The sequence below is a fragment of the Mesoplodon bidens genome (genome assembly GCF_964165515.1).
Source record: "Mesoplodon bidens genome assembly, chromosome: 3".
NCBI classification, from domain to species: domain Eukaryota; kingdom Metazoa; phylum Chordata; class Mammalia; order Artiodactyla; family Ziphiidae; genus Mesoplodon; species Mesoplodon bidens.
Genome location: NC_138178.1, coordinates 15755189 through 15768689, shown reverse-complemented (window position 1 = coordinate 15768689; position 13501 = coordinate 15755189). Strand labels below are relative to the sequence as shown.

General features: G+C 34.9%; 1 protein-coding gene across 1 annotated transcript in view; it reads left to right on the top strand.

Moving 5' to 3' along the window:
- Window positions 1–13501, top strand: part of MALRD1 (MAM and LDL receptor class A domain containing 1) — a gene marked incomplete at both ends in the record, with an annotated part of 607751 nt that overhangs the window by 211257 nt on the left and 382993 nt on the right. Inside the window, 2 exons of the mRNA XM_081226990.1 lie at window positions 8749–8925; window positions 11406–11568. Coding sequence (XP_081083116.1) covers window positions 8749–8925; window positions 11406–11568 — 340 coding nt within the window. The remainder of the gene's footprint in view (window positions 1–8748; window positions 8926–11405; window positions 11569–13501) is intronic.

Sequence of the window (13501 nt, the reverse complement as noted above, 5' to 3'; positions counted from 1 at the left end):
TAAATTAAATGTATTTCTTAACATCAGAAGTCACAAGAAAAACATATGCATTGTTACTTGGAGATAAAGAACAACCATGCATATTAGTCAAGTAATTCACACAGTTGTGATATGTCTAAAGCTGGCAATAATTTATCAAGGGCTCAGGATGTTAAAATATCAAGTTTCACTTGTTTAATTAGCAGTGTGGGAATAGCTGTATGGAGGGAAGTCTAGTATAAAAGAAGTTGGAAAATTTATTTTTACCAGAAAGATTATACTAGGGTAGCATGAAGTATATCATATTTGTTACAAGGAATTCACAGAGCAAGGAATTAGAACATTGAGTCCATCTGGAGCCTGAGTCATCTAGGGTGACACCTGTGCAGGTGAGATGGTTTCCCTTTGGCTTAGGGATGTGGAAGAAAATCAGATCAAACCAGACTTATCTCTGCTTCTTGGTGTTCATTTATTTGCATTTCACCTTTCAGTTTTGTCTCATCTGCAAAGCTTTTAATTTTTTTTATTTTAAGAGCATTTACTCTACCATTGCTACCAACTTCAGCATTTCTAAACAATCATAGGTTTAAAAAAAATCACAAGTTTTGCTATGGAGTGAATGTTCCAATATTCATATGTTGAAACCTTAACCCCCAATGTGATGGTATTTGGAGGTGGGGCCTTTGGAAGGTAATTTGGGTTGTTGAAGTTGATGCCCTCATGATGAGATTAGTGCTTTTATAAGAAGAGGAAAAGATGTGAGATATCTCTCTCTCTACATGCATGTACCAAGGAAGGCCATGTAAGGACATAACCTGGAAGAGAGCCCTCAGAACCCAGTCACGTTGGTACCCTGATATTGGACATTCAGCCTCTAGAACTGTGAGAAATAAATTGTTGTCTAAGCCCCCCAGTCTGTGGGATTCTATTATAGCAGCCCAGACTGACTAAGATGGGCTTATTGTTCTAGGTATGTTTTACTATTAAGGTTGTTCACAATTTATATATTTTAAAAATGTAAAGTCTATCCATATACTGTATGAAGTCATTTCTTGTATCACCTGAGTTAAGAGCATGATTCTTTAATAAGAAATACTGCTCTGAGTCATAGCAAAGTAAAACAAGCTGACTTCGTGTTCCTTACATGAAAGTATAAACCATCTGTGAGGGTCAGGCAGCTTGCAGTCCTCGTCATGCCTCAAGCTCCAAATGATGTCTTGGTCTAACCATGTGTCTGGGCTCTGCTTTACTTCTATATGGCAGATCCCAAATAATCAATGGCAACTCCATCTTTCCAGTTATACCACCATTTCCAGAATTGGACTTTGGAGTAAGAAACACTTTCTTCCAATAATTCTTTTGGTGCTCTCAAATACAGACATATTACATTTATCTTTTAAGATTCACTAATTCTGGTAGAATAACAAAGGGTAATGAGGAAAGGACAAAGAATTTTAAGATTTTCCTATTTCTTTTTTAGAGTAGTGATATTTTTACCTACCTGGGATCCAGGTCATTTTACCTGGATCATTTCTGAGATGGAAAATGATTTGTCTCTATTTTTCCTGAGTACAACTCATCTACCTCCTTTTTCTAAGATAGTCATGCATGTCTATGATTTCTTCTTAAGTGAGGGACTGTTTCCTAGTATAAATTGAAACCAGGCCTAAAGATGCAGTTAAGACTACTGATTTTAATAATGTGGCAGACCAGATGATCTGAAAACTGTAACACTACATATACCTAGAAATGTCAAATATAAAATGCATTTTTTAAAATGTTAAGCTGAGGTTAAAAAAGAGAAATGTCCACATGAGAGAAATAGAAAATGGAAAAATAGAACAGAAAGCATAATGTGATTGCTAGAGTTAGGGAGTAAAGAGAATATAGGATGGATGAGAGGCAGGAAAAGGGGAGAGGAGGGCCAAAAGGAGTATATTATCCCTGGGTGGAGGTACCAGTGGGGTTCCAAAAGGAACAACTGAAAGTTAATCTAGAAGGACTCTTCTACAAACTAGATGATGAAGGATTCTCACATAAAAATCAAGCACAAAAAATTATGGTTGCCAATCTCCAAAATAGTCCCCAATAATCCCCACCTCTTGGTATTCATAATCTGTGGACCAGGCCCCTCCCATATTGAATAGGACTGACCTTTGTAACTAAAGACCCACGTGGCAATGACTGTGTGTGGTTTCCAAAGCTAGGCTTCTGCTGTCTTCCTTTGGATCACTCACTCTGGGGGAAGTCAGACACCATGTCTGAAGGATACACAAGCAGCCCTATGGAGAAAGCCCAGGAACTGAGACCTCCTGCCAACAGTAGCCTAACTTCCCAGGCATGAGCCCCCTTGGAAAGCAGGTCTTCCATCCCTGGTCAAGCCTTCAGATGACTGCAGCCTTGGCTGACATCTTGACAATAATCTTATGAGACCCTGAATTAGAACCCACCAAGCTAAGCCTCTTCTGTGTTTCACACTTACATAAGTTGTGTGAGATAATAAGTGGTTATTAGTTTAAAATTCTAAGGTTTGTGGAAATTTGTTATGCAAAAAATAGAAAACTAATAAATAATTTAAAATATTAAAGGACACTAAGCCATAAGAAAATAGCATGATGTTGTCCAAAAACAAAACAAAACAAAACAAAACAAAGTCTTGAAAGAAGTATCAAATTGGCCATTGTGAAGTGAGAAATAAAATCAATGAAATAAAAATCCCAGCAGATGAATTAAATAGCTGAATCAATGCTGTGATTAATCTTCTGGAGAATAACTATGAGGAAATTTCAGGGAGCAGCAGAGAGAGATAGAAAAGGAAAATGGAAGGGATAGATTTACTTGAAGGATAGATCATAAAAGCTAATGGAGTTCCAGAGAGAGAATAAAGAAAATGGAGGAGAAGCAATTTTCAAAGATACGATGGCTAAGAATTAACATAAGATTTAAGAAGCCTATTCAACCTCATGCAAAATATTAGAATAAATCCAGGTCTAGGCTTATGGAAATGAATTAGAAAAAAATAAATGAAAGGGAAGATTATGGTAAAAATAGCCAGAGATTAAAATACAGTTACAAAAGAACTGCAATCAGATTAATAGATGACTTCACAATAGCAAGAATGGAAGTAGGAAGACAGTTGAAATTATTTTCAAAGTTCTGAGAAAAAATAACAGTATAGAGCAAAGCAAAATTCTTTCAGGAATGAGGGTGAAAACAGGCACTCAGAGCATGACATCCAAAAATAAACAAAAAATGATTTCACTGCACCAGACTCCTACCAAATGAACTATGTAAATGTGAACATTTAATGGAGACAGAATGAGCTCAACAAGGGCTGAGATGCAAAAGGGAAGAGACAGCAAAGAAAATGGCAAACGTGCGGGTAATTCTAGACATACCAGTGGATGATGAGCATGTGGTATGACCAGAATATTTATACACTACTGAGAAATATAGAAATTGATACAATTACTTTTGAAAGCAGTTTGGCATTATCTAGTAAATTTAGATGTGCATCCTCTGTGACCAAGCGATTCCACATGTAGGTACCTCAGGAGAAATGTACAAAGAAACAAAACCTCAGAGTCAACTCAAAAACCACTGATGGTAGAATGGCTATATAACATATGTTACATATTCATATAGTGAAACATTATACAGCAGTCAACACAGCTAAACTGCAAGAAAACACATTAGTTTGGATGAATGAATGTACAATGTTCAGAAAAACATCAAGTTGCTGATTATATAGAGAATGGAGTCCATTCATCTAAAGTTTGAATCTAAACAACATTTTATTTATTTATAAAGGACCTACATGGTGCTCCATGTATATGGTCACTATTCTAAGAATTTCACAATAAGTTATTTAGTCACACAAGCTAATAAGTAAGCACTGTAAGATGTTATTTGGTATATATGCAAATGAAGAAAATATAAACACAAATGAAAGCAAAGAAATAAAAAACACAAATTTCAGTGTACTGTGAACCAGGAGAGATGCCAATGAGGGGATGGAGTCAGCAGGGAAACACTGGAGGGTTCAAAACTTTTTGTGAATTTCATTTCCATAAACTGGAAGGTAAATATATGGCTATTCTTCTTCTTCTTTAAACCAGGCATATATTTTATGTTCATTCTTATATATGTATAATATATTTCATAATAAAATATAAAATGATAAGTGAGAGAAGCTTGAGTTGCACCAATAGACTAATAGATCAAAAAGTGGCCATTCATGTGAAAAAAAATTGTATTTAGATTCTCATCACAGATAATAGATAACAGTAGAGCCCAGATGGAGGAAAGATCTAAATATGAAAAATAAAACTATCAAAATTTTATGGAAATTATAGAAAACATATTTATGACATTAGAATAGGGAAGATTACTTTTAGTGAAATTTTAAAGCACAAACCATAAAAGAAATGATTGATATATTAAAATTAGAGGTTTTTTTAAATTCTGAAAGACACCATAGAAAATGGAAAGACTAGATTAGGAGAGCATATGTGTCACTTAGACAAATGATTGAGGATTAGTATGGAGAATATGGGATTAATTTAAACCTATACATTAATAAGAAAAAGACACTGGATTCAGTAGAGAAAAAGAGCAGGGTATGTGAATAGTTAGTCAAAAACGAAAGTAAGATACTTGTGTGGCCCCTAAAAAATGTCTCAATAATTAGGGAAATACAAGTTAGAATATCAAGGAATTATAATTTCAGACCTGTAACCCTGGCAAACATTTAAAAAATCTGATGATGTCAAGTGTTGGCTGCAATATGAGAAATGCACACGTTTCTGGGTGGAAAGGGGTAAACCACCTTTGAAAACAACTACTTAACTTGACTGATTACATACCTTATAACTTTGAAATTTCATTTCAAGTTAACTTGCCTTGGAAATACTCTGGCATATGTTTGCAAACAGAAATGTACAAAGACATCCAGTGTAGCACACTTTATAGATATTGTTACTGTCCTGCTTGAGAAGAGATATGCCAGCTATGGACTATTCATACAATAAATATTTGACTCAAGATATTCACTTAATTGAACACCCTAACCAGTTAACTGAATAAATTGATTCTGTATGTAACAATAGAGATAAATCTGAAAAATATGTTTTGAGTCAATATTGCGAATTCAAAAGAAATATGAATATTATTTATGTAAAATTTTCTAAGACACAAAATAGTGTATATTTTAAATGGAACATGTATGTTTGAGATAAGGATACAAAAACATACATGAAGACTCACTATATTCAGGATGTTAATTCTTCCTAACTTGATCTATAGAGTTAATGTAATCTCAATCAAAATCCCAGCAAATTATTTTGTGAATATAGAAAAACTGATTCTGAAGTGTATACTGAGAGGCAAAAGACCCAGTATATCCAACACAATATTGAAGGAGAACAAAGTTGGAGGACTGACACTACCCAACTTCAAGACTTATTATAAAGCTACAGTAATCAAGACAGTGTGGTATTGGTGAAAAAACAGAGAAATATATCATTGGAAGAGCATAGAGAGCCAAAAATCTACCCATGTAAATATAGTCAACTAATCTTTGACAAAGGAGTAAAGGCAATTCAACGGGAAAAAGATGGTCTTTTCCAAAAATGGTGCTGGAACTAGACATCCGTGTGAAAAAAAGAAAGAATCTAGACACAGACTTTATACCCTTCACAAAAGTGAACTCAGAGTGGATTGTAGACCTAAATCTAAAATGCAAAACTATAAAATTCCTAAGATAACATAGGAGAAAATCTAGATGACTTTGGTTATAGTGATGGCTTTTTAGATACTACACCAAAGACAATCATTTAAAGAAATAATTGACAAATTATACTTGATTAAAATTGAAAACTTCTCTGTGAACGACATTTTTAATGGATGGAGAAGACAGTTCACAAACTGGGAGAAGAACTATCTGATGAAGGAGTTATCCAACATATACAAGGAACACTGTAAGCTCAACAGTGAGAAAATCAACAGATTAAAAAACAGACAAAAGATCTGAGCAGACATCTCACCACAGCAGATATATAGATGTCAAATGAGTATATGAAAAGATGCCCAGTCAACCAAGATGTCCTTCAGTAGGAGATTAATAAACTGTGGTATATCCAGACAATGGATATACTATTCAGTGCTGGATTAATATCCAGACAATGAATACTATTCAGTGCTGGAAAGAAACATACCATTAAGCCATGAGAAGACTTGGAGTAAACTTAAATACATATTAATAAGTGGAAGAAACCAACATGAAAAGCCTACATACTGTATGATTCTAATTATATAACATTCTGGGAAACACTATGGGGACAGTAAAAGGATCAGTATTTGCCAGGGATTGGGGACAGGGACGGACAGATAAGCAGAGCATAGAGGTTTTTTAGTGTAGTGAAACTATTCTGTATGACACGTTAATGGTGGAAGCCTGTCATTATACATTTATTAAAACTCACAGAATGTAAAACACCAACAGTGAACGCTAATGTCAACTGTGGGAAAAGCAACAATGGATTGTTGAGTTAGCAAGGAGAGCCTGCACATGCATACCTGGTCTCTTAGTTTTCTCTTTTTGTGGAGAGAGTTAGCTGAAGGAAGCCTGAGATCTGCTCAGCTCCTCCTTGCTGTAGTTCACAATGGTCAGCTTCTGTATAGAAATTTCCAGCACAGGTTATAACTTAGTCTGTTTATGTCTGAGTTTCACACTCTGAAAGATTACCTGCCTACAGATATAGGCTATTCTTTTCCGGTATCAACTTCATCCATAAAAAGGTTGATATTTTGCTCTACCAGCTGCCCTACACTTCAGTCTTAGTTCTTAATTGCTTCAAAACCTGAGCTAAGAAATAAAGTACTATTTATTGGACTCTCCTCAAATTCCCCAAAGCACCCAAATCCCCAGTCCTCTAGACACTGGATGTGTAATATTGCTCAGGTCTTTGCTGTCCCCTGCAAAACATCTCTGCTTTGGTTTATTAGTTGCCTAGAATTAAAGTAGAAGCTCAGCTGTTCTCTCTTCCCCATGTCAGAGCTACCAGCAAATCATTCTCCTCGCTAGTGCCTGATAAGTATTTATTGAAGTGGAAATTTTATATCTTGATGTTTCTCCACAGCTTTTTATATTTACTTCAAAATCCTAGTCGGTCCCACTTAGCTCTTTGTGACCTGATAGCCCTCTCCTCTTTAGTCCCATATCTAATGACTCCATCTGATGCATTCTTACCATATCCCAAGATAGTCTTCTTGTCAAACTCTCACAGTATTCCAGAAAACAACAGGAAAATATATTCCTCTGTCTTCACATGAGTCTTTTCTCCTTGCCTCAAAAAACCTTGTACCCTTCTTTATCTACCCAGCAACAAATCATCCTTTAAAACTAAAACGTGTATATGTATAACTGCATCGCTTTGCTTTACACTTGAAACTAATACAACATTGTTAATCAACTATACTCCAATATAAAATAAAAAGTTAAAAAAAACCCAAGGGCTTCCCTGGTGGCGCAGTGGTTGAGAGTCTGCCTGCCGATGCAGGGGACACGGGTTCGTGCCCCGGTCCGGGAAGATCCCACATGCCGCGGAGCGGCTGGGCCCGTGAGCCATGGCCGCTGAGCCTGCGCGTCCAGAGCCTGTGCTCCGCGATGGGAGAGGCCACAACAGTGAGAGGCCCGTGTACGGCAAAAACAAAACAAAACAAAACAAAAAAACCCAAAACTAAAAACTTAGTTTAAACATCACCATGCCAGGAAGTCTTCCCCATCTGATACAGACTTTTCCTGTGTTCTCTTAATATACTATACAATTTTAACCTTTGTTCATCTATTCATTCATTTACTCTGTCATCCATCCATCCTTCCATCCCTCCTTCATCCTTCCATCCATCTGTATATCTATTCACTCACTTCACAATGATAGTGTACCCACCATATAACATGGTCTGTGGTTGTGAATACAGGAGTTAAGGGATAGGTGTCACTCTTGCCTCCATCATGTTAAAATCTCTATCCTAAACTTATCCCATGGAACTGTAATGAAAGAATTTCCTAACTGCCTTATCCACTAGTCTGTAAACTCTTTTATGGCAGTGACAGTATGTTTGGCTTTAAATCCACTACATCTGCCATGTATATGACAAAGAGATGTTATTAATAAGTGCTTATTGGATAGCTTACTGTCTAAATTAATCCACTTCTATAAATTTCTTCTAACCTCTGTAATATCAGAAATTATAGCTTATTTAAATATTTCTGGGTGAATACTTTTGGTTTGGGTCTATCTTGCAACCTTGAATCCCAAATATGTGGGGGTATCTGAAACAAAGAAGAGATGTTAAGTTCATTGTAGCAGTGGAAGAACAAAGTTTATTCACCTAGTGGGCTAGAAGGTTTAACCTGACCTTGACTCTGGTTCCTAACGCCAGCACCTGGGATTCACTTGGTTCCTGTTGATCTTCCAAGCCCTGTTCTTGAACCTTCCATTTGTTCAGTGAGTTCTGAAGAGCTTTTCAATAATTTCCATCTGTGCCTTCACTTATTTTATAATCAAAGATATCTAAAGTTCTTTGCCATTACTAAAGCCATGAACCCCAACTTATATGCTTACATAAAGAAGTTCAGCAGATTAGCAAATACTATCAAATATTCTTTATAATATTGAGTGTGAAGTATACTTAATAAAGTTTATTGTGTGAAATCTTTAAAGAAATGGAAAAATCTGCAAAATGATACTTGTCTATTATTTCAAGGTAATTTGCCAGTGAACCTTCCAACTCCACCAGCAACTTCAGTTCCAGTAACCTTACCTCCACACAACTGTACCGACAATGAATTTGTTTGCAGGTCTGATGGTCAATGTGTTGAGAATATCCAGAAATGTGATTTTAGATATGACTGCCCTGACAAATCAGATGAATCATCCTGCGGTACGTGAATTCCTAAATTTTGCATTAAGTATAGCCATAAAACTGATAAGAAAATACTAGTGTTATCTCAAGTAGCATGGCATAATGTCCTAGTTAGAAAATTTCAACCTGGCTTAAAGCAGTTTCTTAACATAAAGACTATTTGTATAGAAAATGATAGAAGAACCAGCATACATTCTTGTATCATGTCCAACAAGAGGTGTCTTTAAATTAATATTTAAATTCAAAATACTTGTTTTCATGGACTTAGCTTGACTCCAGAGCTATCATTTATCATTTTTATTCATCTCTCTTTTTGTCTCTGTTTGTCACAATCACTAAATAGAAATGTTTAGGGAAGAAGTATAATACCCTCAAATTAGATGAATCTGTTCAAATTTTGCCATTGTCAAAATGCACACATAAAATGAATACTATGTCAAATGTGCAGAGTTAATAAGAAAACCAATCCTAATACATGTGGACACTTCAACGGCTAGGTACTGTTGAAAGATGGTTTTCATTTATTGACACTTGCCAATCTATGGCTTCTCCTAAATGGATCAAGGCAAATTATTTAATTTAGAAGTGAACTTCTCAGTCAGAGATACAAACTGAGAGGAGAAAAATTAATCTGTGTCTGAATGGGCAAAACACAGGATCAGAAGGAATAAACACTTGTGATTTTTTTCCCCTTCCTTGCTCTTTATTAAGTTGTATGTGAATTTACCATAATATTGCTCAAGTGTCTTGATAATACTGATGGTTTAGAACATACAGATAATACAGCGTATAGTGAAATTCTAATTTGTCTTATGTCAGCCTCGTCAAGGAATTCTAAAACTTAAAAAATACAAATACATAATAAACTAATCCAGGCCAAAAAACCTCATAAAATCAAAGCTAATTCACTCTGTGAATAAGATGGGACAGTAATTAACTCAAGTTGGTCAGGAAGATGTACTGTGCATCACAGATGTAAGATAATATAATGGCCGATGCTGTGGTATTCAGGCTCCCTCATGGGAAGACACTAAAATCCTCTTCTGATCACACATAAGTCGTCTTTGTAAAAGTTTACACAAAATCTAATTAATTACACCTAGTGAGCATCTTTAGTAAATACTGCCTTTCTTCTTAGTTCAACTTTGAAATTTTAGTAATGCCATTTATGATTGGATGGGAAGTTTTGGTAAGTTCTGTAAATGTCCTGAATGAATGTCTACTATTTAATTATTAAAATCATGGGGATATTTATTTATTTTGATTAAACATGAGTTATTACCATTTAGTTCTGAACAAATTGTGTCTTGCCTTCTCTATCTCCTTGTAAAATGAACTATTATGATAAATCTGCTTGTCATCTACAGTCATATTTTGTAATTTTTTCATTGTGGTAATACAATATAAGATCTATCCTCTTAATAAATTTTTAAGTGTACAATACAGTATTGTTGACTGTAGGTACAATGTTGTACAGCAGATCTTAGCTTGTCTGAAACTCTGTGTCCTCTAATTTTTGAAAAATATACAATTTTTAAAATCTTTTTTAATAATATGATGAACAGGATTCTTTTGAATTCTAAATCTCTTCACAAAATAAGTATAATTATATGATCAATATTAATATCAGAGATTAAATAACACACCTGAATGTCATGATTAAAATCACTTTTTTTGATGAAGTTTTCCTTCTCAAATTTTATGTTAAATCGTGAACCCAAGTTTCTAAATGATAGTAGTGGTAGCCTATGCCATCACCGTTTATGCCATTTAAAACCTGGAGTACACACCAGGCTTTCTATTGTATACACAAGACCTCATTGAATCTTTTCTTTTATTCAAAAAGTAGAGAATTTAAGACAGACAGACACATGAACACATCAGAGAGAGAAGGAGAGAGAGACAAGGAGAGAAAAAGAAAGCATTTGTCTTCACACACAACTTATATATTTAAAAAATCACTGGACTTTTAATTTTGTTTGATATTAGAATACAGTCATTACAAGAATATTGAAAACTTTCAAGGAAAGAGGTTCAGTATAAAAGCTGTTATAAATCTTATAGCTTTGAATTTAAGTAATTTGGAATTTGGGATTTAGGTTTGCGATAATACTGTGAAAAAAGAACAGACTTATCAGAACTTGGAGGTCATATAAGCAACGTAAGTGTTGTGTCAGAACAGAGTGGCAATTCTTAAATTGCTGCTTTCAGAGTGAATTAAAATCTCACTTCTTTATGAAAGCAGAATCTTCAGTATGTGCATTTATTTCCACATTTCAGTTAATATAGATATTGGAATATAATACACCTAGATTTCTTTAAAACTCTTCTAGTGATTATGTAAACAATTTGCCTAATTATTTCAGTTATGCTTAAAAGTTAGATTATAATTTAAAGAAACCCCAAGAGTAAGAAAGTGCTGATGCAGATGGAAATTGCCATTTATTAATACATTTATTGTGATTAGCTCATCTTATTTCTGTCCCATCCTATTCAAGCTATGGAAGTTTGCAGCTTTGAAAAAGGAAGCCTGTGTAAATGGTACCAGCCAATCTCAGAAAAATTAATTCAAGATTCAAACACATTCAGGTGGGGACTTGGTAATGGAACCAGTATTCATCATGGGGAGGAAAATCACAGGCCGTCGGTGGATCATACAACGTAAGTGACCATGCATTTGGAACATGTCTGTTAGGGACTATTTACTAAGCAGTTCCCAAATTCCTGCCACACCACCTTACCCTAAGTTAGTGCTCTTATAAAGATGAAGGTTTAAGTGAGAGCATAAGTGGGCTAAGTGTACTCTTTCTTATAAAATTAAAAAAAATTTAATTAAAAAATAGTAAATACTCTTATCAAAGTCATAGAAACCAGAGAAAAGCATGAGTAAATAAAGAAAAATTATTTGTAATATCACCACTCATCGAAAAGCACTGTTAATATGTTGTTTTAGAATTATCTATTAATTCCTTCCCCTCCAAATTTCTTTTCTCCTTTTCTTCCTTTTTCAGCTCCTCCTCCAACACCTTGCCCCTTTCCCTCTTCTTCCAGTCTTTGCTCTTTATCATCATTTATTTTGGTCTTTTCTTTCGAGGTTTAATAATTCATACCTTTCCCCTGTTTTGTAGTCCACAAATATATTGAGTGCTCACTTCCTACAAGATCCCATTCTTCTTCTTTCCTTTTATTGATTTCAAGGAAACGTTACTGAAGACAACAAAGGAATCCCCATTTATATTACAAAGAATCTTTTCCAAATCTTTATGCCTTCACACTTTTCCTCAGTTAAAGCTTCATGACCCCCAGTTCCTAGGCTGCTGCTTCAAAGAAAACTAAAGGTATATCCACTGTCCAGTCCATCATTGCTCTGGCCAACTTGACCTTGCACTCAAGGGGACCACGGTATCTTAAGTGTACAATGATTTTTCTTTCCCTGGGCTGACTTTTTCACCCTGGTTTTCTGAGCTCCCTTTTGTTCTATTAAAATGGTTCCAGTTTTACCATCATTTTATTTAAATGTCTGCAGCCAGGATGCCCAAAGTATATAGAGTAGTAGATATTCATACTGCTTTGTTTTGATCACATTTGACAGTTGGCAAGTAATTTTTGAAATTTCAGGATACAAAATTTCCTTGAGCTGCTTCTGATGTAAAAAAGCACAGGGTAATTTCAGAAAGTTTCTGTGACTCATACAAATAAGCCATACTTCATTAATAAACTATATTTCTGTTAAGAAAAAGGCAGACTAGAATCTCACTTCTAGGTGGTAAAAGTATAAACAGAAATATGACAGCATATAAGCAAAGGAATATAATCGGCTTTTAACTTGTCTCTGACCCTCACCCACTGCCTCCAATAGACTTCAAATTCCTTGAGTAATTTCAAGGACTGTGATTCCCATTTATTGCATTATTTCTAAGGCTCATTATGTATTAAGTCCCAGTAATTATTTGTTGAGTGAGTTAGTTGATGATTAGGATCAATATATTTATGCTTTATAATTAAAGGCTACAAGGCACAAAATTAAATATATTTTAAATAGGAATACTTAATAATCAGATAATGTTTAAGGAATGTGCTCTACATGACAAAATCCTGGAGAAGGGGGCAGTTCCTAAGCTTCTATCTTCTCCAGTTTTCCTCTCCCCTTCTCTCTAGGTTCTTTCTTCAGCCAAGGAAGGTCTGACATTTTTTACTTTGTGAAATAGTTCTTATGCATCATTTATTCTACTCTTTGGCTTATAGTAGAACTCCAAGCTCAGTTTATCCAAATTATGTTTGTTTGTTTGTTTTATATAATTAAAGGGGAGATTTTCCATTTAGAAAATGCTTTTCTCAGGTATCTGGCTCTAGAGATTTAAAGCCAGGCTTTTAGACTACTGTGTCTGAAACAGTTTTCAAGACCAGTTTTGAAAATCAAAAAGCTCTACACCAGTTCTTTCTCTCTTTACTTTCTATGATTCCACTTCACCCTAAGGTAAAGATTGCTTCTGGCTTGGGTTTGTAAGGAACACTCATAAGCAAGTGCAAAAGGAGAAAAAAAATCACATTACCATATTTCAAAATATTCTCTCACTTCATACACCTAATGAAG